A 25,431-nucleotide genomic window follows, 5' to 3' on the forward strand; every position below is an offset into this window, starting at 1 on the left:
AGCCGCGCGCCTCTACGCGCACGGCCAACTCGCCCGGTCGCGTATGGCTTTTAGTGCCGGGAGTGTCCGAGGACATGTTCGGCTCGCCTGGTGCAGGTCTTTTGCTTTGACACTCGTAGGCGACCTGCGCGTTGTGATGAGGATGAAATTATGATAAAGACGACATATACACCCAGCCCCTGTGCCAGCAAATTAACCAATGATGGTTAAAATTCCTGACCCTGCCAGGAATTGAACCTGGGACCCCTGTGACCAGGCCAGCACACTAACCATTTAGCCATGGAGCCAGACGTATTGTTAGATAATATCTGAAAAGAGAACATTTCTGACATGCAGTAATATGGCACTCAAGTACTGTATATCTGTATTTTTCAAACTGATGTGTAAATTATGTATGTAGGCTACGTCCTACTTGTTAAAGTGCCAGGGTGATTTGTTTCCAAACATCCTTGTTTTTATATAACATCCTTGTTTTGATATATGTAATATGCGTTTTCATCAGAAGCAGAACACTCATGTTTCTTGTACATATGTAAAAATAAAATATGATGTTTTACTGCAAATTGGTATCAGCTATCTTTTGGTTTAGCTTTTATTACTGAAAATTGGAAACAAAATTTAGCAAAATTATTGATGAAATAAAACAAAAATAGTGAAAAATATACCAAACTTACTTTTATTAAATGACTAAATTAGACAAAAAATTTCACCACAAACAGATGCCTACAATTATTATTAAAGCTAAATATAATCTCCAAAAGCAATCGAAAACAGCTAAAAAAGGATAGTATTTAAACAGTCAGTCCTCTATACATTCTCTCAAGTAAGTTATTGATGGTAAAATCTTGCCTAGTTCAAAAATAAATCAACAACTGCTGATGAAATCAGAGAAAGAAAATACACTGCTTGTTCCTAACATACAGTAAATACAAGTAACATACCTGAAGAATCTAATCTTGCAGTGAATCCCCCATTCAGCTGTGCCCAGCCAGCATAATAGTAGAAATGCCTGACCATGGCAGGAACATCAAAATCACGGGGATCTTTACTCTGCACACCACGAGTTAAAGCTTCCATTTGCAGCAGAAGCGATACATTTTTCTGCAAATGGCGAGCTATACTGAAAATTAAAGTACCTTTATACAGAGTCTATTACATTTGTTTCCAATATTCCAGATTTATATCAATAAAGGTTACTTCAGCATATGAAGACAAGTCAGAAGGTAAATTTTGCCATATTTCTTGTATGAGATTGGGGAAAGGTAAGACAAGATTAATCCCAAGATGATTCTCTTATTTTCCATTTACCCACTCAATATGTTCCGAGAGTCATCATAGCACAGAACATGATTCAATACCGATGTGATAGAAGGTGCTATCTAGTTCATTTAACTGTTTTGTCACTTCATCCTTGACAGAGCTGTCTTGGAAAATGTTTATCCCACAGATATTTTTACACCTTACCCGAGGAAAATCAGATGGAGCGATGTTAAGGCTTCATGGTGAGACAAGTGCATGTTGCCAAATTTAAGTGTCCAATATGGCACTCCTCAATGCAGAGTTGGGCATCAGTAAATACCCTGACTTCCTAAGAGAACCAATGGCTTTGGGCAGATGAGCCCCTACCGTCCTTATCCCATAGCCATTGACTTCAAAAAATTGAATTTGTTTAAGGTGGATCACAACTTGGCACGGAGAGACCCACACACTATGATCTCAGGTGATGGTGATGGTAGGTGATGGTCCCTTCAGTGGAGAAAATGTCACTGGAAGTCATCAAGCTAATTTTTTGGCCCAACAGCAAAATGGACAGAGGAAGAATGTTCACTATTCAGTTCCCAATGGTTGCGGAGGTGGAGGAGGTCATGCCAGATGGACTGGCTGTGAAGGTGCATCTCAACTACACTGAGTCTGTGGCAGTCTGTTGCAGTCCCAGTGTTCAACCCTCCATGTCTCATTTCATGTGTGCTACAGGATTTGATTTTGAGATCATAGCGTGTGGGTGTCTCCCTGCCAAGTTGTGATCCACCTTCAACAAATTCAATTTCCTGCTATTTTCCGTCACTATTTGAAGTCAATGGCTATGGGATAAGGATGGTAGGAGCTGGTTTCGGGTATAACTGGAAGCTTCTACTCTAGACTTGCACGTTGGTGGCAGATGTGTGATGGTCATTTTTCTGAGACCTCTGACTACTCAGGAATCTGATCCTGTGTCCGTATCTGGGCAGGCCTATTTAGGACCGCTGCCCACTCCACATAGGGAAGGCCTAAGAAATTGTGGGCCAAACATCAGCAGTCATACTTCTTGCCTGTCTGGGCGGCCGCACCCAGGGCGTTACCCCCACTTGCGATCAGAAAACTAATCAATCAATTATCAATTACCATTGCAATGTGTAATATAAGAACACTCCTGGATATAAGTAATGACAGACCTAAAAGAGGAACAGCACTTGTCCTCAAAAGCTCGCTAGATTGGACATCAATATTGCTGCCTTGAGTGAAACCAGATTGTCTGGGGATGGAAAAGTTGTGGAGTTTGGATCAGGCTATAACATCTTTTGGAAGGGAAGGGAGGCTAGTTGCTTTACGTCGCACCAACACAGATATGTCTTATGGCGACGATGGGACAGGAAAGGGCCAGGAGTGGGAAGGAAGTGGCCATGGCCTTAATTAAGGTACAGCCCCAGCATTTGCCTGGTGTGAAAATGGGAAACCACGAAAAACCATTTTCAGGGCTGCCGACAGTGGGGTTTCAACCTACTATCTCCCGAATATTGGATACTGGCCGCACTTAAGCGACTGCAGCTATCGAGCTCGGTAGGGAAGGGAGGAAGGTGAGGCTTGTATACATGGTGTTGGGTTCACTGTGAAGACAAAACCGGTAAATGCCTTTCAGCTCACCCCCACAAATGGAGAGCAGCCTGAATTCCTCGACTCGCTCCAGTTTTCTCACTCCCACCTCGTGAATGAGCAAACTGACTCTTTCGAATGTCTTGCAATTAGGAGTTGGAGTAAATGAGCTAGCTCGACCCATCACTATTAATGTATGAGTGTACAGTACCTGTTAAGGAAATTAGTTCTCAGCAACATCGAACCATATTGGCATCCTGGGAATTGGAGTGGCTAGCTATCCTTACTTCTAACAAGTTGAGAGCAATTAAGACAAATGCTGCATGGCAGTTCCCTTTCTGGCCTTCACAGAGTGAGGCCATAGTTTTGTGTAGGCTAAGGATACGTCACGGAAGATCTATGCACTCTAACCTCCTAAAGAGGGAAGACGTCACCCCAGTGTGTTCTTGTGGTGCTGAATTTGCCATAGCCCACATCCTCACAGAGTGTGTGGATCTCTCTGACCTAAGGCAAAACAAACCTCAGTTTGCAAGTGACACTTGAACTCATACCAGCCGATGACAAGAATAGTGCCGATCACATCATTTGCTTCATGTGTGAGAGATTAAATGAAGTGCATGTAAATTTCAAGTGTTCAAGATATTTATGTTCCCTTTTAATTAGTTTGTGTTCATTTTGGCTTTAAAAATAATTTGTAGCTTTACTTTTTATTTTCAAGATTCTCTCATTTAATAAATTATTTTAAATTAATTTTTGTCTCCACCTAATTTGTTCAGAGAGGGCAGTTGTACTTCCTCTTAAAACAAAAATCATCACCACTGTCTCAATGGTTTTGAATCATAGTGGTAACAATTTCACAAATTCTCAACAGTGTTTCCAACAGATAATGCTTAAACCACTTCCTTTTAAACCTATAAGCACCCAATAGAATTAAAATGGTGGGAACGTGGGGGCACAGAAGTAAAGTCAACTCAGTTATATTCCTGGAAACTAGTCCTGTGGCAGGCCATATTACCCTATTGGAAATGGTGATTAATTTAAGGAGTATACAAGCTTGCACAAGTTGCGAACATTCACCAGTATCCATCTGTCCAGATACAGGAGAACCAGTCCATGCTAGCAAAACATCTTTCGTGCTATTATATTGTTTCCACCATACCAAACCTTCAATTCATGATACCGTGGGTCTGTGTTGTTTTCATCACTCTTCAAACTTCACCCTAGGAGGGAACAATGTACAGCAGTTCAAAAAGTTAATAAACACATGGTATTGTAGAAGCTCCTTGTATGTACATTTTTCTCAGAAAAAACTGAACCTATAGATAAGTTTGTTGTAAGTACCCAGAGGGTACATATCTATATGGAAGGTGAATTACATTTTGATAATAATTAAAATTACATATGATTTTTCTTTGAACAACTAATATACACTGCCAGGAAAAGAAACATGCAACATCTGCAAGGACAAAGTCATTTTATTCACAAGCGATGTGACTGGTAGTTCATCATAGCAGGAGTATATGATTACAAACTCGACCAAATGAAACACATGTCACAGTAAAGGGTGCCCAAGCAGTTACATCAATGCACAGTGTACCCCTCTCTGGCGGCAAAGCAAACGATCATAAAGGTGCCAAATGACATTCTGCAATAGACTGTACCAAGCATCTTGCACCTTTTGATGCAATTCGGCACCTGTTCTTGCAAGCTCTGGAGAATGCGTAAGTTCCCACCTCATCACGTCCCATATGTGTTCAATTGCCGAGAAATCCGGTGATCTTGCTGGCCAGGGCAGTTGTTGTGCACCACATAGAGCAGGTTGCATCACAGCAGCTGTATGTGGACATGCACTGTCCTGCTGAAAAAGCACATCACCTTCCTTAGCAGGTACTGTACACTCATACAGTAGTAGTGATGGGTCAAGCTAGCTCATTTGCTCCAACTCTTAACTGTGAGTCATTCGAAAGAGTCAGTCTGCTCATTCACAATGTGGGAGCACATCTTTGCACATCACCTGGCAGTAGAATGGGGACAAACAACTTGTGCAATGTAGTGGACACTGGTTACATTACCCTGCAGAAACACCAACTGTGACCATGAGTTGTAACTGATGGCCCCCTGAAGCCTGGGGTTGGGACCTGGGTGTCATGTGCGAAAGCACTCTGGAATAGGCCGCTCACCAGGTCTACACCGTATGTCCATCAATGGCATACAGTCCGACTCATTGGCTGAATGGTCAGCGTACTGGCCTTTGGTTCAGAGGGTCCCGGGTTCGATTTCCGGCCGGGTCGGAGAATTTAACCTTAACCTTCATTGGTTAATTCAAATGGCTCAAGGGCTGGGTGTTTGTGCTGTCCTCAACATCCCTGCAACTCACACACCACACATAACACTATCCTCCACCACACTAACACGCAGTTACTTATACATAGCAGATGCCACCCACCCTCATCGGAGGATCTGCCTTACGAGGGCTGCACTCAGCTAGAAATAGCCACACAAAAATTAAATTAAATGGCATTCAGATAGAATCCATGCCTTTGCTGGCGAGACGTAGTGTTTACAGTGCACTATGTCTTCTGGTATGGGCTAGAATAAATTTGTTACTTTCATAGATCTGTCTGTCTCAGTCTCATCCTTGGCTTTGACAATATGAAAGTGACCAAGGTATGAGCGATGCTAGTAATACCATTTCTTGTGCAGCCAGTCCCTGTTATGAATGGTGTGAAAATATTGCTCATAGCGTCGGTTGGTGTACGCATTTCAGTGGGCTTGGCAGACTGATATGTAATAGCAATGGCTGGCTCGATGAGGAAAGCAATGGGAAACTCCCTCACTCCTCATTTCCCTAGTACGCCTCTTCAGTGATGCCTAGGCCATCTATGACAGCTCATGGTGGAGCTGTTGAGGATCCAATCAGCCTTAGGGCTGACGACTGAACATACACAGATAGAATCCACTCTCGTCACTGAAGATAACAGCACCATTTCCTTCTCCAGTCGACTCTTTCATAACACCACAGTAGCCATCCTTGGCAGTGTTGTGGTATCAGTGGTAGCCTGGCCAGAGGCACACGTGATCATAATCCTGCTGCCAGCAGACGATTCACAATGGTCCTTGGTGACACAGCAGGTGCAACATGCGACTAGATTTCACTCCTGGATGATGTTCGGTCGGCCACCGCTGCTCGCACAATGCGTCGATCTTGACGTGCGTCTGTGCTATGTGGACGTCACGAGCCTGGTCTACGGGTGTGGGAATGTTCCACAGACCACTGCTGAAAGCAGCGACACACCACCGATACAATGCGCCCAACATGTGCAGCAATCTGTCGATCCTTCCATCCAGCTTCCTGCAGGCCCGCAATGTGACCCCATTCAAATGGCTGCAGTTGTTCAACAGGAGCACGTACTTGTCAGCAGGGCATGGTTGTACTCTAGAATGAATGTTGCAAACACTGTTCACCTCTAACCTCAACACAGTTACTGCCTGCAGAGTCAAAACAAGAATGCGCACGGACAGGCCTCTGGAGAGCCATCTGATCACTGATGTCCGTGTCAAATGAATCACTAACAAAACAACCCCTCAGTATGCACCCATTATAGGCTCCGTGCGCTGCCGGGAAAAATGCACCGCTATGCTGCGAGTGGCGAACATTGTAAGTTAATGCGATCACCGTGCACATATCTCTGTCGTTTCACAGCATGTTGCTATGGCCGACTAAATAATAACAGTGGGATTTCAGAGTGTTTTATGCAACAACAAGCGGCCAAATTATTCCAAACTTCAAGAAAGTGGTCATGTATTAAATTTACAAGAAAAACTGTTCGCAGGAAATAGCAACAGAGCGAATAACTGCAAATATGATAAGAGAAAAACGTTAGTTCACTAGAGAGAGTACCATTTCACGATAGAGGCAATATAGTAATTTATGTATTATTTGTGGTGATAACGAGGTTAATTTTCATGTACACATTCAATAATGCTGTCTTCAGAAAAGTATATTTGGCCTATCTCTAATACGATATCATGTTAGCGTAGGTTAAAGTTGAGAGGGAGACCTTGGTAAAATAATAAAAATGTTTCCATGAAATGCAAACATATTTCTGCTGTTATTTATACAGTTTACTCAGAACATGTCACCTCGTGTACCGATCAACCCTGTGAATTGTCTGGACCTCGCACCTAAAAAGCGCGGAAAGAGAAATACAACGAGGAGAAGAGCTTATAGAGGAACTTTTTCCGATAAAAAGGCACAGGTTTGATGTTGGACCAGTTGAAATGATCAGAATATCTTAACTTTGCCAATAAATTATTGTGTCTGTATTTAAACGCAACCACCTCTGTAATATAACAGTTAGCGCTACTAGTTTCCTTCGTCAGGGGCCCGGGTTTGATTCCCGATACAGACAGAAATTTAAAATTGACATGAGGGTACATGCAGCTCATGTTCATTAGGGGTTGTTTGAAAAGAGTTGCACCACCTCGGGGCGAGAACAGAACTTTACGTATGTAAAATGCGGTATTTCTGTGAGCTATTGATATTGTGTAATGGAGGCCAATTTCTATAATTACAGTATATATGTCCACTGCCTTTTTAAATCCATTTCGTGAGGTTGTGACAGAATACTCTAAAATTTCACATTGTGATCTGTAATACGGCATATTATTATTATAATTATTATTATTATTATTTATTTTGCAATGATATTTGGTAATGATATTCAAGCAATTGTACAGATTTTAGGAAATCAAAGCAGAATAAACCTTAATGTAAACTACAGTTCTACGTAGAATTTGAACCCATAAATTTCCGTACAGTTCCAGTCATGGCAATGATCACCGTCTTCTGCATGGTCTTGTATATGTTGGTGTTGACATCCAACTTCTTCAATAATTTGTTTGTAATTGTTAACCTTTGCATTGTGTTAAGAGTAACTGTGTATTAAATACTGTAAATGTACAAATCCGGAATCACTTCCTGCGATTTAATGCTAAGATCCCCCGTATTTTCAAACCCATTTCGTGAGGTCATGAATGAAAGCTCTGTATTACTGTATCTATTAATGCAGCCAAGAACAAGCACATCATTCTCTCGTAACATTGTGACATAAAAAAAATTATCATCTGAAGACAGCACTGGAAAATAATTGAATAAATGCATGTAAACGTCACACATTCCAGCTTCTTACGGCGAGCTGTCGATGAAGATGACTCTAAGTAGTTCTCGTAGTATCCACCCGCAGCAGCACAGTGCTATGCGCACGGAGCCTATACCCTCATGCCACTGAACACATTCCTTGAGGATGTTACATGTAATTTTTTTTTTTTTTTCTGGCAGTGTACTAGCTCAAAAAACTTAAACTCCCCTTAAGAAAATTCCAGTTCTTGTTATTAATTAATTAATTTTTTTATTTATTCATTTATTAGGGGGCAGATTAGTTATATTTCAAATGGCATATTTAAAATCAGGGTTTGTAGTGTGGGTTACAATAGTCACATTCTAGTTTACGACCAATGGGCAATGGTTGAATAACCAAGTAAGTGGTCCTGAGAGTTGGGATACCAGCTGCTATGGAAGAGGAGTGGGCATCTCAGGCATTTCGGAGTAATAGCTCTCCTCGTGCTCAGATGGCTAGGACTATACAATCCACCGTGGTTCCTAACCCAGCAGAGGAGAGATTCTCACTGGGAGAGGAAAGAGACTCCTTGGAAACAACTTGGCGGATGAAATGAAACTGATTCAATGGAGAGCTGTCAATATTAATGGGACTTACAGAAGAAAGTAAAACTGGCTGAAAGAGCAAAGAGGATGAGTCTGGATGTGTTAAGAGTTAATGATATTCAGGTACGGGGAGATAATGTGGAAGAAGTAGGAAATTACAAAGTGTTCTTTAACAGGTGTCAAAAAGGGAAGGGCAGAGTATGGAGTACGACTATTCATCAGAAATACTATTGCATGCAACATAGTTTCAGTTAGGCACATAAATGAGAGAACTAAGTGGGTAGATTTAGCAGTTGGAGGAATTAGACAAGAATTATATCAGATTATTCACCATGTGAGATTGCAAATGAGGATGAGGTTGACAAGTTTACTATTATTATTATTATTAATGAAAAATGTGCACAGCATGCATACAATTACAAAGATGTACAGAATTTCATTAATGACTCAATTCTCTTAGCACAGGATAGGACGTGATATCTATCACACTTCCTACTACACAATTCACAGATACATTCCACCACTGGTACATGAAATACTTTACCGGAACACACTCGGTGATGGAAGTTGTGTGTTGCAATTCTAGCCACTATGTGCCTCAGTTAATAATTGATGTTCATCCATTCCGTAGATGTCATGACCTCAGTGGTGTAGAAATCCTCCCCTAATTGGCTCTTTTTGAACTTGAGCTCCGATGGTAGGTCATAGTAAGGTGTGGTAGTCAGAAACATCACTTATAGTCACAGTTCTTTCGTATAGAACTCTTCTCTCAGCATTTCTCAGCACAATCTTGATAAAGCTTTTTTGATAAGCAGAGTAGTTTTTTCATGTATATCATTTCTATTTAGCCTATGTCTTGGAGATTTATTTTAGATAGGTAAGGCCAAATCATTTTCAAGCCATACCTGATTCTTGGCGTTATTCCAGCATGAGAAAGTTGCATTGATAATTTGTTTAACATAGCGATGTCATTCATTGCTATGACCACAGTGGTTCACTCTGTCTTTAACGTGTTTAGTACATGTCGTGCCTGAAGTTTGCAACATTATCACCATATATTTAAAACTGTAGACAAGTCGTACCAGTTCCTCTTCATTCTCGTAGTAGATTCTTTCACATAGTACAACTTTTTCACCTTTGCGGAACACAAGTTGGACTGTCTTCTGTTTGTTAATTAAATCTATTCAATACCACTAAATTTGTACCGTATGGTGTCTTATATATTTGGGACTAGTTTTGACACCATATACACTGGGTCATCTTTAGCCACAATCCAATTGGAAAAATATATTCTCACATACAACACATAATAAATTAAACAATCTGGTATGACGCAATTTACAATCCAAATTTTAAAACATTGATGAAGTCCGAACAACACATTCAAAATTGAAATCAAGTGACATTTCAAAACTGCTGCTGTTGGTGCCGAACTATGTCGTAGCTCCTACAGCAACCAAATGTTCCTGAGTTGGTCTGGGAGTTGGCATTCCCCATCTGCATAGATGGGCTACTTGGTTTATAAATTATGTTCTGTACAATAGTAATATGGGTAAGGGTTTGTTGAAGGCAAACATTCATAACTCGAATAGGTATTCCTTTTCGTCAGATGTAGTGATCTATTGTTTAATTTTGTTTTGAAGTGAATGTCTGAAAAGAAAATACTTGAAATAAATTGAGAAAAGAAGGGGAGCTAGAGTATTAAGGTTTAGTTTTAAAAGATGCGAAAAAGGTATAAATTTAAAATTTATATATTCATTACAAACTATACTGTATATCAGGTCAAAATTCACACGTGTATTAAAAAGATCACAATGTGTGTATCTTCCAGAACATCTACTATGAACTATGTACTCTTATCTTTGTGAATGCTTTTTCTCTTTGTCTTTGCTTCAAAGCAGAGCCAATGCCAAATTCAGAAATCCCTAATTTTGCAGCAATCTACTTGTTTTGACCTACCAACAGTCTTTTAGGCATATGCGATAGTACACTTTTCTTCATTTATGCTAGCCTCTCCTCCCCACCAATTTCTGCAGTGAGTCTCTATCCTGAAAAAATTGGAGCAGTACTGAAGAGAAGTGAGTACTGGAAAACAGTCTAAACCAGCAAAGACATTTAGAAAGGAGAGAAAGTATGTGTTATAGGTTACAACAGACTATTTCAACAACAAAAAACACAACAGAGTCTTTTATGCTGGTGTTTCATGCACAAAGGCTGAAGATTATATTACAAGTATCACTCTCCAGATACCTACATAATATCTGAATAATAATTAAATATTATAGTGTAATAGATCAGAATGAACAAATACCTGCAGCAGGAAATAGATCAGAAATCCAATAAATCACATTTGTGTCAGTTTCAAGAATATACAGAGAATTCTAAAGGTGAGTTTAAACTTTCTGGTGCTAGTGTACATTTGGATACTTTAGACCATACAACTTTCTTCAGCTGATCAACAACCCAAGTGTGTGGTCCTAGGCAAACAAGCCACCATTTCTTGTTCATAGCTGCTAACAGAGAAAGTCTTGCAGGACATTTGCTGGCATCTGTGCTAATGTTCAATGAATGGTATATTCTGACATGCAACTGCACGAACTAATGCAGTCACTGGATAAGTCGTAGCTCACCTATTTATTTGTACAATCCTACCAAGTCATTTCTGGTACTTCGATTTTATGACAGGACAACATTATATCACTGAAAATATTGTGCTAATTCACAGTGCACTTGAGATAAAGTTGGTCTCAAAATTGATTCCGGTGTGGATAAGACTAGAACATGTCATTCGAGCATCAACAATTCAGCCATGTTTAAACTCCATTTCATCTTACGCTTTCCCTTAGAACTTGCACTACACCAGGCACAAGTAAAGCATTAGACTGTAGAATCACAACTGCTACCCTGAAGTGTTCATTCACATCTTCTGTCTGTTCTTATACAGTGGACAATTCAGAAAGGGTCTCAAATTTTTTGGATATTCAACATATTTCAACGGAATAATGATGCAGGATGCAACAACAATATTATGGTAGCAGATACTCACCTGTATAAATGCTTGGCTCTTTCATGTCCAGGAAGCTTCTTCCACAATGAATGGGCTGCTTCAGCAGACTCTAACACTAAACTGATATCGTCGGGCTTAAGTGTTGCAACAGCAGCCAGGACTTCACCAGTCAATGGATTATGAACTTCAAAAAGTCCAGCTGTTGCTTTATGTGTATAATCTTCCCAGGACCCATCAATAAAGGGTCCAAATCTTTTATTAAGGAGCCATGTCTGTAAACAACAATCTTAATAAACAGGCACTAATATACAAGCAAATATGCAACATTCATTTTAGTACCGGTACTGGAATGGTTATAAGTGTAGCTATAATATATGAAGAGAGAAGTACATTTAAAAAGATGTTATGATAACATTCTGCTTTCTCTTTGGTCATCTGTCATGGTATGAACTAAGCCAATGATAGCAAGAGTTTACCCAATATCAGTCGTGCCCTCAAAGTAACGTAATTTGTGACGCACAGAATTTTATTCCGCAGAGTAATAATATAGGTTAATTATTGTTGTTTAACTTTCATGAATTCAAAATGTAACTTATAATCATTCATTTGCATATGGGTACTTAAAAGGAATGTTTAACAATACGTATGGATTACAAGTACCCCAATTATACCGGTAATACTGATGAGAAATGCAACATATGTTTATGTGCCACCCCTATTGTAGCATCCTTCAGTATTTCCTGGGAGGAATGAGTAAGACAGGAGACCTCCCAACCAGCCTGAGGACATGTTGTGGCCTCTTCTTCCATTGTGCTTTAGTCTGGTTTCTCTGTGTGCATTCTCGAAGATGAAACAAGAATATTTCATCTCCAGAGGAGCCCTGAAAATTCTAGTTCTCCTTCTTCAGGCTATAAAAAGGAGGTTAGCCACGAAGAGTCAGTTAGTAGTTGGAGTGGGACAGCGGTAGTGCTGGCTGTCACCTGTGCTGTTGTTATGTTGGAGCATTGAGTGTTTGGTGGGTGCCCCACCAGAGTCAGTGCCAGGGTATTGTCATAATGGAGTTAAGTACTGTATGTGTACTGATGTGGAGTTGGTGTGTGGTACAGATGGTTTGAGTAGAGCTGGAGCAATGTTAATTGTCATAGTTGTGAGGAGTATCATAGTGCTTGTTACACTGTTGAGTTGTTGCTGTTATGTGACCGCTGTTTAGTTGTCAGTGTTGAGTAATTCACTGTGTGGAGCAGCCATTTGAATTGACTGTGTGGACTGTGTGAGTTACCGCACTCATCTGGAGTAAACCAGACAACAGTCGTCATGTGCCATGACTGTTAACAGACTATATGTTTGTATTTGTTGCAGCGGATAGGTTATTTTAGATATATGATACAAAAAAATATAAAGGTTTTAGCTTTGCTACCATTTGTAGGTGTATGCTCACATTAACAATTTAACTCTACTACCATGCCACAGATTCGTTACTAATATTTGGAACGGCAAATATGTATTAATACAAGTGTGGTGGTGGAATGTATACTTCCAACAAGAGGGATATTCAAATATATTAACAGGTAAACATTATCAAATAGACTTAGAACAAAGGGCTCTATAAAAAGAAAGATTTACAAAAACAACCTACAAATCAATGTCTCACAGAGCAGTGTGAGCAGTACGAGGGAAGCATAACAGGTAATCTCAAATTCTATTGGCTGAATGGTCAGAGTTGAGGCCTTCGGTTTAGAGGGTCACAGGTGCGATTCCGGCCAGGTCGGGGATTTTAATTGCCTCCGATTAATTCTTCTGGCCCGGGGACTGGGTGTTGTGTTTGTCCCAACACTTTCCTCTTCATATTCACACAACACACTACACTACCAACCACCACAGAAACATGCAATAGTGATTACATCCCTCCATATAGGGTTGGCATCAGGAAGGGCATCCAGCTGTAAAACAGGGCCAAATCCGCATGTGCAACACAGTTCGCACCCACGATGTCATACGTGTGGGAAAAGCGGTAGAAAAGAAAAAGAAGAAGATTGATTGCACTGAAGGGGAAGTCAAGACCTAACCTAAATGGAAGCGTGCTGGTAGCGACAAGCTTCCCAATAGTAGTGTCTGCCATAGTTCGTAAATATGAAAAGTTACATAAGTATAAAACATGAGAAAGGGGTGTGTAAATTAAAGTGAAAGGAAAAGATTTTCACAATCTACATATATTCAATTATTCCCAACAGCAGTAATAATAATAATACCAATAATAATGATAATAATAATAATAATAATAATAATAATAATAATAATAATAATAATAATAATAATAATAATAACAACAACAACATTTGCCTAACATGATCCAATATAAATTTTGATCAAAAATAGGACTGATATAAACTAATTTGTCAAGACTACACCAGCAATACTAAAATAAATACAAGTTCCAAACTCGTAGTTCAAAGAGAATCACAATTATTTATAATACAACCATAATTAATTAAGCAATGGGTTCTGGGTAATGAAAGCAATACCCCAAAACTTTAGATGATATACAATAGCTGATATACAATATTAACAGTGAGTTAAGTTTACTTGCCAAAGGCCTCAAAGAAAAAAGGAAAGTTATGAATCATGACAATAGTTCAGATAAGTGGCAAATGTACTTTGAAAATCACAAGTATCAGTAGTTCTTTTCTAGTTACAAGTAATAATTCTTCCCTCGTCCATTAAATCTAATTTCTATGGAAACAAGAAAAATCTTAAGGGAATCGTAAAAAAAATTAAACAAATATCAAGAGACGTTCAATCAAGTCAGAAGATGAGGGGAGAAGATTTGTACATGATGATTTCAGTAATTTACAATATTAAAATTTGTTACAAGGTACAAAATGGGAGATAAATACGCTCACAATTTATATAAGAGAAGTGGATACAAAATATCACTAGCTACATCTAAACTAGGAATATTAAGGTTAGCTCAAATGGAATTTAAACCCAATAGTGGATAACAAAGGACAATGTCAACTCAGAGTTTGAATTGCGAACTACACATTTGCAGAAATTTCACACCCAGTCTTTTCTCATTTCATACTTGGAGAACAAGCCAAGCAGGAAATTAATTTTAGAGTCCAGATAATGATTAGCCAGAGCAAACAGTAATGGTCACATTGCTTTTTCCTACTTCCAAAAGTGTTCGCGGATATTAGATTTCACTAGGAAATATTGAGAATTCAAAGTTTAAAGAAAGTTACGAATATCATAGTAGTTCACTCAATGATTTATACTGAACAAGTTAAGTTCTCTTTCTTTAATTTTACCTGCAATGGCATGCAGACTTAGTGATGAGGAGACCAACTCCCAAAATGTAAACAAAGTACTCCTTCATGACCCCAACACACCAAAGTACAGATGAACTCCCTGACTGGCAGGAGGATGGCTCACTATATACTGGTTGGAGCATGGGAAATAATAAGGGAAAGGCACACATATACTTAGTTCGAGAAGGTAGAAGGATATTCTACGATGACATAAGCGACAGCGAAGTTCCAGGCAGATAGATTAGTCAGCTGTTGATGTTGAGTGAATGCAAAGCAGTGAGTAACATGTTCGCTGCCGCAGCAGGCAAATGATGGGTGAGTAACACTGCTACATTGTCTGGATGCAGCTGCTGTTGAAGGGACTGAGTACGCAGAGCAAAGTGAAAATGAAGCCTGTCAAGAAGGATTATAGCTTGTTCCATGTAAAGACTTCCCTGCTGTGAGAGACTTGTAAATAGCCACTACTTAATGGAGTGAGTTCATTCATGGTTAAATATAATTGTGTGTACTAATTGGGTCATTAATTACATTAGAATGATAAAACAGATAGTAGTTTTATTGATAACAATATATTTTGAAAAAACAACAGCATAATCACTAGAAAATGTAGTTAGCCATATAAAGACTTCCTGAAATATTTAAAACAAAAGAGAAATCATAGCAACAAGCATGTAGTAATTCTAGTGAAATAAGAATGATTGCATAATATGTTGTATCCATGTTCTTCAAATTATGATTAGTCCCAAGGGTCCTGGATTCCCATGTCATCTCCTTACAGCATGTGACGGTTTCTTTATGAACTCCGCACACAAATCTATAACACATTTTATACATGTTTTCTTTTCTTTTTCTCTGTTTTCTGCCCAAGTACAGAAAACACATTGTCCAGACTAGTGATCCTTCAGGCAGCACAGGATATTTATTCCTCAGCAATCCTCACCAATTTTCTAATGTTTTCTTTCAGTTTTCTAGGCAGGATTTGCACCGTGGGCCCTGCCTTCATAGGATCAAGACAATGTTCTTTCACCAGTGTTTTTAAGTAGTACTTCTAGGCATCACCTTCTCTCGCTGAACAACATGGGAATTTCCGATTTGTTCTTCCTGAGTGTGGCAAACAGAGATAGTCTGTGATGTCGCAATTCATTAGCCTGCTGTATAGAACTGAACCAATTATCTGTTGTAACATTATGTCCTGTTCCTAACAGTGGTTCAACTAATCTCGGTACAATCTCATGGGGTCTGTTATTCCATTGGAATGGACCAGATGTTTGCTGATTTGCATATATTTTGATGATGCTGCTGTTTCCAAGTATGTTTGAAATCAAAGCTGCCAAAGTATGGAATAAAAGTATTTGTTATGTGCGATGCCAGGTTTTTATGCTGTAAATATTGAAATTTACCCTCCACAGCAAATTTGGCATCTGTGTAGAGGTACCAGATTGCAAAATTCTTGATGTGGTGGTGGCAAATGAGACTCTTTGACTGCAGCCATATGTTCTTCACTTCCAGAATCGTGTTCAGTGATTTTTACTTTATCATAATTGCTTTGCTCTTTACCTTAGTTGTTCCACTCATTCGAGATTTTGACAGAGCAGTAATTTTCAAACTCTTTCTTCTCCTCTGTTATAATCATCCATTCCTCTGCTGTTATAAATCATATTCAGTATTCTAACAACACATGAGTGCATTTATTGTCTGCCCAATGCAGTAATGAAATTAAATGGCCTAAGAATAGTGGTTTATTGTGGGTAGAATTCTACTCCACAACAATGCATCAAGTAAACAAAAGAAGATTGATTATGCCTCCAGATCCTCAAATGGTCTCTCCCTCTCCTCACGAAGTAGGGGTAAACAATAAGGAAGTCAAGGACACGCCTCCTTTCCCCCTGTCTTCACCTCCCCAAGCCAGCGAGCAGAACCCAACAAACATGCATCATTACTTCACTGGGCGTAAAGCCATATTAGTGGCGGAGAGACCACTCCAAGACTAGCAAACAAATGTTGGGACACTTTAATTTTGAGGTGAGTTAACATATGTTTAGAACAAAATTCACTTTAGATAAAATGTTAGTAGTCTAATATTTACACCCTTTTTTTTCCTTTTCATGATTACAGGTCACAATTGCAAAATATCAACTTCATAATGACCATTCAATTACAGAAGGTTCCACACTTATAGCTGTCATGAGACTTCATGTTTTTCTACAAAGAAATACGAGTCCACCGAGCTTGATAGCTGCAGTCGCTTTAGTGCGCCCAGTATCCAGTATTCGGGAGATAGTGGGTTCAAACCCCACTGTCGGCAGCCCTGAAGATGGTTTTCCGTGGTTTCCCATTTTCACACCAGGCAAATGCTGGGGCTGTACCTTAATTAAGGCCACGGCCGCTTACTTCCCAGTCCTAGCCCTTTCCTGTCCCATCGTTGCCGTAAAACCTATCTGTGTCAGTGCGACGTAAAGCCAATAGCAAAAAAAAAAAAAAAAAAGAGTCTCATAAATTCTGAGATCTGCTAATGAGTTTTTCAAGAACACAGTCCAACAAGAAGACTATACAGAGACTTTTAGATGAACACTATGACAAACTGTCAAATTTTATGTAAGTTTTTTAAGTTTGTAATTAATTTTTTTTTTTAAGTCTCCAACTACTGTCAACCAGTTCAGGCAAGAATAAAAACTTAGTATTGTAGCCAACAGGAAAAGATAAAGAAGAAGCTATACTAGAGCTGAATTGTCTCCAACAGAAAATATTTTAATCATGAAAATATTTTAATCATCATCATTTCCCATTATCCAGCTGCAGCCAGGTAGGGGCAAATATGGTTCCTCTCCACTTTCTTCGGCCCTTCCACCACTCCTCCTCCAACACTGTTTCCCAGTCCAGGTTTCTTTCTCTAATACTGTGTTGGATTGTGTCCTTCCATCTCAATCGTGGTCGTCCACGGCCTCTCCTTCCTTGCATTTGCATTTCCATCTCCTGTTTTGGCATTCTTTCATCACTCATTCGCTTTATGTGCCCAAACCATCTTCTCTATTCTATCATTCATTTTTTCCACACCGATTTCTTCCTGGATTTTCTCATTCCTTATTTTGTCTCTTCTACTCTTCTGTATCATACTCCTCAAGAACTTCATTTCGGCTGCCTGTATTCGACTCTCATCCTTCTTTGTCACTGTCCAAGTTTCTGCTCCGTAAGTTGTTACAGGTATGTATAACATCTTGTACCTAGTTTCCTTTGCTTCCATTGGCACATCTTTGCCCCATAACATGTTTCTTACACTATGATAGAAACAGCTTCCAGCTTCACTCCCCAGGTATTTGAACGCCTCCACTACTTCCAGGGGCTTGTCTGTAAGTCTAATCTGACATTTCCCTTCTTTCTCCCCTTTAGTCATAACAAAAGTTTTACATTTTTCTACATTTATTTTCAATCCACATTCTTCGATCTTCCCATTCACAACATCCAACTGTTGAACATTCATGTCCTCTTCTCCCCAAATCACAATATAATCTGCAAATAACAACATGTTCATTTCTCTTCCTCCATATGCAGCTTTTACTGTTCTCATGATGTCATCCATTACTATTGTAAACAGGATTGGTGACAGAACACTTCCTTGTCTCAGCCTACTAATGATTTTGAACCAAACTTGTCCTGCCAACTTGTGTTTGCACGCAACTACAACATTCCTTGTACATTGCCATGCTCATTTTTATTAATCCCTGAACAATTCCTTTTTGCACCAGACTGTCCCAACCTTTAGTTCTGGGTACACTGTCATATGCCTTTTCAGTGTCAATTAATGTCATCACCATATCATTTCCATACTCCCATTCCTTTTCCATTAGTTGTCTCATAATGAAAATGGGCTCTATTGTTGACCTATTTTAATGTGGAACAAAATTCTCTGGATGATTAATTATGGGTTTAGCAAGGAAGAAAGCCAGATAGGATAGACATACTTCACAAATAAAATTAGTTCTACTGGATAAACTTCTAAAAGCCTAGTTCAAAGTAATTTCGTGTTTTACAGAAATGCAACATTTGTTCTGATTCCTAGTCTTTTGCTTTGCTTAGTGTTACAGTTAGCACTATTAGCTACCATCCTTAGTAGACTGAGTTTGACTCACAGTAATGCCAGAGATTTAACATTCTCTATCCCCAGCCTTTCCTGTATCTCAGTGTTCCTTACAGGTCCTTCATCGTCTTTCCAAGCATGCTCCTAAGGAACTTCATTTCCGCTCCCTGGATTCTGCTTTTCTCTCTGGATGTTCTGGTCCTTGTTTCTGCTCCTCCTGTCAGAATAGGGACAAAATAGGTCTTATATAACATATCTTTGCATCATTGTGGAACCTTTTTATTCCATACTATATCCCTTGTGCTCTGCTAAAATCTTCCAGCCATTTGCCCCCTCTTTCTGATCTCTTGTTTATAGTCTCCACCTAATGACACTACACATCCCATGTATGTAAAGGTGTCAACTACTTCCACAGGCTCCTTGTTTAACTTTATTACGCCTCTTCCAGACCCCTGTCTCCTTCATCACCACCATGGTTTTACTCTTTACATATTTTCATGTCCCAATGTCCTATTACTTCGCTGAATTTGCACTGCATGTTCACTCTCACCCCATGTCACAATATCTTCAGCAAATAACCAAGCTCTAGTATTCTCTGGCTCCATCTTCCTTGACTCTTTCTGTACTTTGTCTATTAAAATGACAACATACTTCCCTGTCACAGACCTGGCTTCACTTTAAACCAATCTGTCTTTCCAATCCCCATTTTCCCCCTGCTTTTGCATTTCCTGTACAATTTCTGGATCATGTGTACTATTTCCTCTGGAACTCCTTTGGTTCTAAATGCTCTCCATTTTCTTTCTCTGGGTACACTTATCATATGACTTCTGGATGTCAATAAAAATCATCACTACATCCTTATCTTACAACTTTTTTCCCTCCAATTCTCATCATGCATATAAAATCTACTGTCAATATGCCCTTTTAGAAACCATACCATAGTAAAGTCTTCTTTGAAAAATGACCTCCAAAATTCAAATATCTTATATTTGAAACATTAAAAAAATGATAAAATTTAACACCAGTCTTAAAAAATGGACAGCGATATACAAAACTTGCTGTTATTCGAGGACGACTTACTTTGTAATTGAAACCTTTAAAGGATATATGAGAGAGGAATGGAGCAAATGGATGATGGATGAAAACTAACACAAATTCAAACCGCAGGGTGGTATAAACCTGCCTGCAATGAAACAAGTATGTCAGTGGGTAATATAATCATGGTCTAGACTGAGTGATAACATCACTGTTAAATCTTTCAAGAACTGTGCCACAAGGTAAGTTTGGTTTTATAAACTAATAATAATAGTTATAATTTTACTCTGATTTTGTAAACTAATTATGAATGTTTAACAAGTAATTTTTCCAAAATACTGCTGAATAATGAAGGTCTGTCTTATACTTTTCAGTCCATAAATAACAATTTTTTTTTTTCTTTTTTGTCTCAAAAATATTACGAGATATGCAACCAAAACAGAAAACACAATTCAACTTAAAAATTTAGTTGAACATGGAAATTTCTGAATATTACAGGAGAGTTGGCAACCATACTGAGGAGCCAGTGACAATGTCCATTAGATATCAACCCCACCTTGGGCATGAGGTAATGTTCTGTATTTTAAAGGTAGGGTTCATGAGAACTTTGTTGTGCAGTTGATACTGAATTCGAGACTCAGTTCTCATCTACTTTCAATATGGGCAACATTGTCTGCTAGCATACGGAAGAGTTATTCACCTATTATAGTTTTTTGCAGGAGTGGGTGTAGTTATAATAGTAGTAATTCCTCTATACTTAATTAAATAACAGGAGTCCATAAGTAACAGTAGCATTTAAATAATGAAGTTACGATGCTGCTTGATTTTGGCAGATTTTCAGTAGATAGAACTCTGATTCTACAAAATTGACAATAGATACACTATTCAAAGTTTCAACAAATACTGCAAGAGAAAATTAGTTTTATTCAACTAGTCGTACTGATCCGTTGATAGTCCAAATGTTGAGTACAAGGATGACCAGACATTAAACTGAAAATCATGCACATTATCACTTTTAATAGTGATCAAGCAGCAAACAGTTTTCTGAAGAATGCAATATTAGAGGAAAGGAAACCTAAAGCATTTATCCCATCTTCTAATCTTTGTAGGGTAGGAGTCAGCTTTCAAATGAAGAAATAAGATCAATGGTATGGATACACTACACCAACTGCCGAACAAAATGCCACACTGTGGAAAATGTTCTTTAAATAATGAAACTGTTTCTCAAATGCATTCATTGTGATGGGAAACATCTCCTACTGAATCAGAAAGGTGCAAAGAATGAAAAATATGTTGAAATTTAAAAAAATCACATGAAGAAAACAAATCCTATATTGAATTATCTAATTAATTTTTGGCCATTAGTGAGGCTCTTCAACCCACTATTGGTACCACAATTTCCACCCCTCCCTTGGACATTCAAATTATAAAAGAAAACATTCCTCAAAAACATAAAATCAGTAGCATCTTGAAAAGTAACACTCATCCCCTAGGTTTCAATAGAAACACTTATTTCAATATAATCAATTAAAAACTGACAAAGAACCCAGAAGTCAATGCTCAATAAGGAATGAATCAATCTAACAGGGCAGACATAAATCGACAGGCATACACCTCAAATTCTATGTACAATAAGTCAATTACACCCAAATTTCAGGAACTTATCCAAAACATTCAAAACCATTATGGAACAAATGGGGCAAAATGTTCAATGGAGGCATTTAATTAAAACTGTACACAATGAAGTAATTAATTTTTAAATCAACAATAGAATATTTCAATGGAACAGTCAATAAGAAGCATGAATTAGTGGGATTATCGAATTGTTCTATACTCAAAAAGTTTTTCTTAGTGAAACATTGAAAAACAACTAATTTTAAAATCAAAGGTTATTAATAATTTGTCAAGAATGCAATTGCAGAGGAACATGTTTATTGTTACCATTGACAATTTCAAGGTCCATAATTGTAGACATGATATAGGCTTCTTGGGCTTATGCCATGTAAGAAAAAGAAGGTGAAATTCTTTACATAATAGGAAGTGATATGTTCATTCAACACCAGATGGCTTGCCATATGCTGGCACAGGGCTAGCAGAGAGTCAGTCTGGGAAGGGGCATAACAAGCGTACATACGTATGAAATTATAACACCAACACAAGCCTGGAATGAAACAACTGATGATGAGGAACGTACGGATTTGGAAAATACCAAAATTAAATAACAATAGTGAAAGGACATACGTAAATCCTTAATGGCTGCCAACCACGCATTGCTTAATTAACAGCTAGTTCCCTGTTGAAATTGTTACAATTTCTACGTATTTCCACAGCCTTCCATATAATCCTAGACCTATAGTTTAGTGTGGGCAATTGCTTGAACATCTTGGAACACAACATCATGACCCAACGATAGGGCGTGCTCAGCTATTGCTGATTTGTCTGGTTGGTTGAGACGAATATTTCGTTCATGTTCCTTGATACAGGTACCAATGGACCGGCATTTTTGGCCAATATATGCCTTGTTACAGCACAGGGAATTTTGTATACCCAGGGTGTAATAGTGGAGACAATTTGTCCTTTATTTTACCTAAACTATGAGCTATTTTAGTGACGGTGCCAAACATGGTTTTTATATTGTGTTTGCGGAGGAACTTGGCAATTTGATCTGTTGTATTGTGAATGTAAGGCAGGTAGGCAGTCCCCTTCACTACCTCTTTCTGTGAGCTTTGCTTAGTCGTCCCTCTGGGATGCGGAGTTCTATGAATTTGTACATCGTTGTAACCATTACCGTTGAACGTGACTTTGAGTGTGTCCATCTCTTCCTGGATATTCGGTGGTTGACAAATTCGTATCGCCCTCTTGGTGAGTAATTTAACAAATTGACGGTAATTATTGTTCCATTTTATCAATACAATATGTTGTGTGCCTTAAGCAAGTTCAGAAATTAGTAGTAGTAGTAGTTTATCATAAATCATCATCAGTGCCGATGACCTTTGATGTTAGGCCCCTTAAAACAACAAGCAAGCAAGCACAAATCATCATCAGCTACAGATATCTTTGTTTAGGTAAAACATTAAATGTGCAAAGGCATAGTCTTCTCAAGATGATCTTAAAAACATACTTGACTACTTAAAAAATATTGGATAAAGGTAATGATTGGCTAAGGGGGAGATGAAAGAAGGGACTTAAAAACAATTACTACCTACAAACTTAAAAAACTTATGTAAAATGTGACAGTTTGTCATAACGTTCACGTACAAAGTCTTTCTACACAAATGTTCATTGCAATTTAAAATAAGAGTGTAAAATTTGTCTTCTTACTGCACTGTGTTCTTGAAAAATTCATTCGCAGATCTCAAAATTGATGAGACTAGTATTTCTTTGCAGAAAAACATAAAGGCTCGTGACAGCTATATAATGTGGGACCTTCCATATTTGAATGGTCATTCTGAAATTGATATTTTCCAATTGTGACCTGTAACCATGAAAAGAGAAAAAAGGCATGAATATCTGGCTACTAACCTTTGATGTAAAGTGAATTTTGTGTCTAAACAGATGCTGACACACCTCACAATTAAAGTGTCCAAAAAGATTCATTTGCTAGTCTTGGAGTGGTCTCTTCGCTGCTAATACGGCTTTACGCCCAGTGAAGTGCTCGCAAGCTTCAGCGAACACTAGGAGCGATGGAGTGACAGATGCTAGGGATTAGCTTTAGGCATAAGATCCGTTCAGAGGACATCAGGAGAAGAACGAATGTAATAAACATCCTAGAGAGAGTAGCAAGACTAAAACGGCAATGGGTAGGACATGTAGCTCGACAAGACTACAACAGGTGGACCTCTAGGATTGTTCACTGGAGACCATGGGAACACAAGAGAAGCACTGAAAGACCCCAGAAAAGATGGCTCAATAACATAAAGCTGTTGGCTGGAACACGCTGGTTCCAAGTGGCTCAAGACCGAAGACGATAGAAGCATATGGAAGAGGGCTATATCCAGCAGTGGACTGAAATATGCTAGAAAAGAAGAAGAAGGAAGAAGAAGTAATGATGCGCTTTTGTTGGGATCTACTCCCTAGCTCAGGGAGGTGAAGAGAGGGGAAGAGAAGGCATGTCCTTGACTTCCTTATTGTTTACTCCTACTTCGTGGGGAGAGGGAGAGACCATTTGAGGATCTGGAAGCATAATCCATCTTCTTTTGTTTACTTGATTATCATATTTCCTACCTAATAACTTCAAATAAATCAAAATATTATGTATGTCAAAAACGAGTTAATGCTGGCACAAACTATGGATGAATAAACATTGCCAATATTCTCATTACAACAATTTTTTTAATTAAACGATTGTCTTTCTGATGACAATCCCCTTGCATAGTGGAGAAATCAGCATAGAATATCCAAGACTTGTTCTGCTAGAGAAGAAAATATGTCTATTCCAACCTCCAATGCAGCAAGTGAAAGAAATTTCAGTTTGGCTGGTAACTCGCTTAACCAAATAAATGATACTCTTCTGATTCATTCTGTACCTAAACAGACAACAAAATGATGATTATATGTTTGTGATGATATGAAAGACAGTACAAGTTAATGTTCTGTGTCTACTAACATGACAAGTTGATCTCACAGTGTTTATAGTAAGTTTGTATTTGCATTATTTCAATGTATATTTCGTTGAAATATTTGCATGGTGTCCAACATTCTATGGTCAGCCACTCTCCTTTCATCACTCCTTATAAGTTTGCTCATCGTAACTTCGTTGATATTGTCCGTAAGCGTATCAGCCGCCTTACCTCAGACTACATGCTGCTACCCTCTCCTCTCAAAGTCGATCAAGATACGGTTGACCGCATAAGGGTCGAATGAGCGTGAGCAAATGAACTGGGTCATTTGCAGACCTCTAGTCGATACAATGAGCAATTCTTGTCCCACCAACCACTAAATCTATCTACATCATTCGCTTATTAACAAGCTTAACAGAAACTAAGTGGAGTGCTGATGAACAGTCATACACCACACTCTGCCATTCCCTTCCAAACATCTGTTAACAACACATTATACCTAGAGCCCTGCATGGATGCAGATATCCATGAAGTTAATGTCTTGGCAAATGCAAACTGTATGGCAGTGCGGATAATTTTGCAGATAATTTCTAAATAATCAAATTTATTGATTTTCACTAAGGTATACTTTTACTTTTGCTTGCGGTTAGGCGACCCTTGACACTGATATGGGAGATTAATGATATACAGTGCCTGACAAAAAAATGTTAAGCATCCAGAAGGAGCAATTGAAAGTGAATGAACCACATATGCTGAAAGACCCTGTGCTTTTATTGAACTGATGATTACAATATGGGATGATAGAGAAAAAGGCCGTTGGCAGTTACAGGTAGAATGTTGGTGCTAGGTCAGTAGGGTGTCACGCCCCCTGG

The 25,431-nt window shown here is 38.7% G+C and overlaps 1 protein-coding gene across 3 annotated transcripts in view; it reads right to left on the bottom strand.

Annotated features, from left to right (window-relative positions):
* LOC136857880 (aldehyde dehydrogenase family 16 member A1) overlaps positions 1–25,431 on the bottom strand; it is a 188,573-nt gene that overhangs the window by 148,076 nt on the left and 15,066 nt on the right. For 2 of the 3 annotated variants that reach the window (XM_067136911.2, XM_068225325.1), the window contains exons 2-3: positions 11,622–11,854; positions 942–1,120 (exon numbers count right to left, since the gene is read on the bottom strand). In XM_067136911.2, the coding sequence (XP_066993012.1) occupies positions 942–1,120; positions 11,622–11,854 (412 nt within the window). The remainder of the gene's footprint in view (positions 1–941; positions 1,121–11,621; positions 11,855–25,431) is intronic. The other variant, XM_067136912.2, reaches the window with a different exon arrangement.

This window comes from Anabrus simplex, chromosome 1, assembly GCF_040414725.1.
Source record: "Anabrus simplex isolate iqAnaSimp1 chromosome 1, ASM4041472v1, whole genome shotgun sequence".
NCBI classification, from domain to species: domain Eukaryota; kingdom Metazoa; phylum Arthropoda; class Insecta; order Orthoptera; family Tettigoniidae; genus Anabrus; species Anabrus simplex.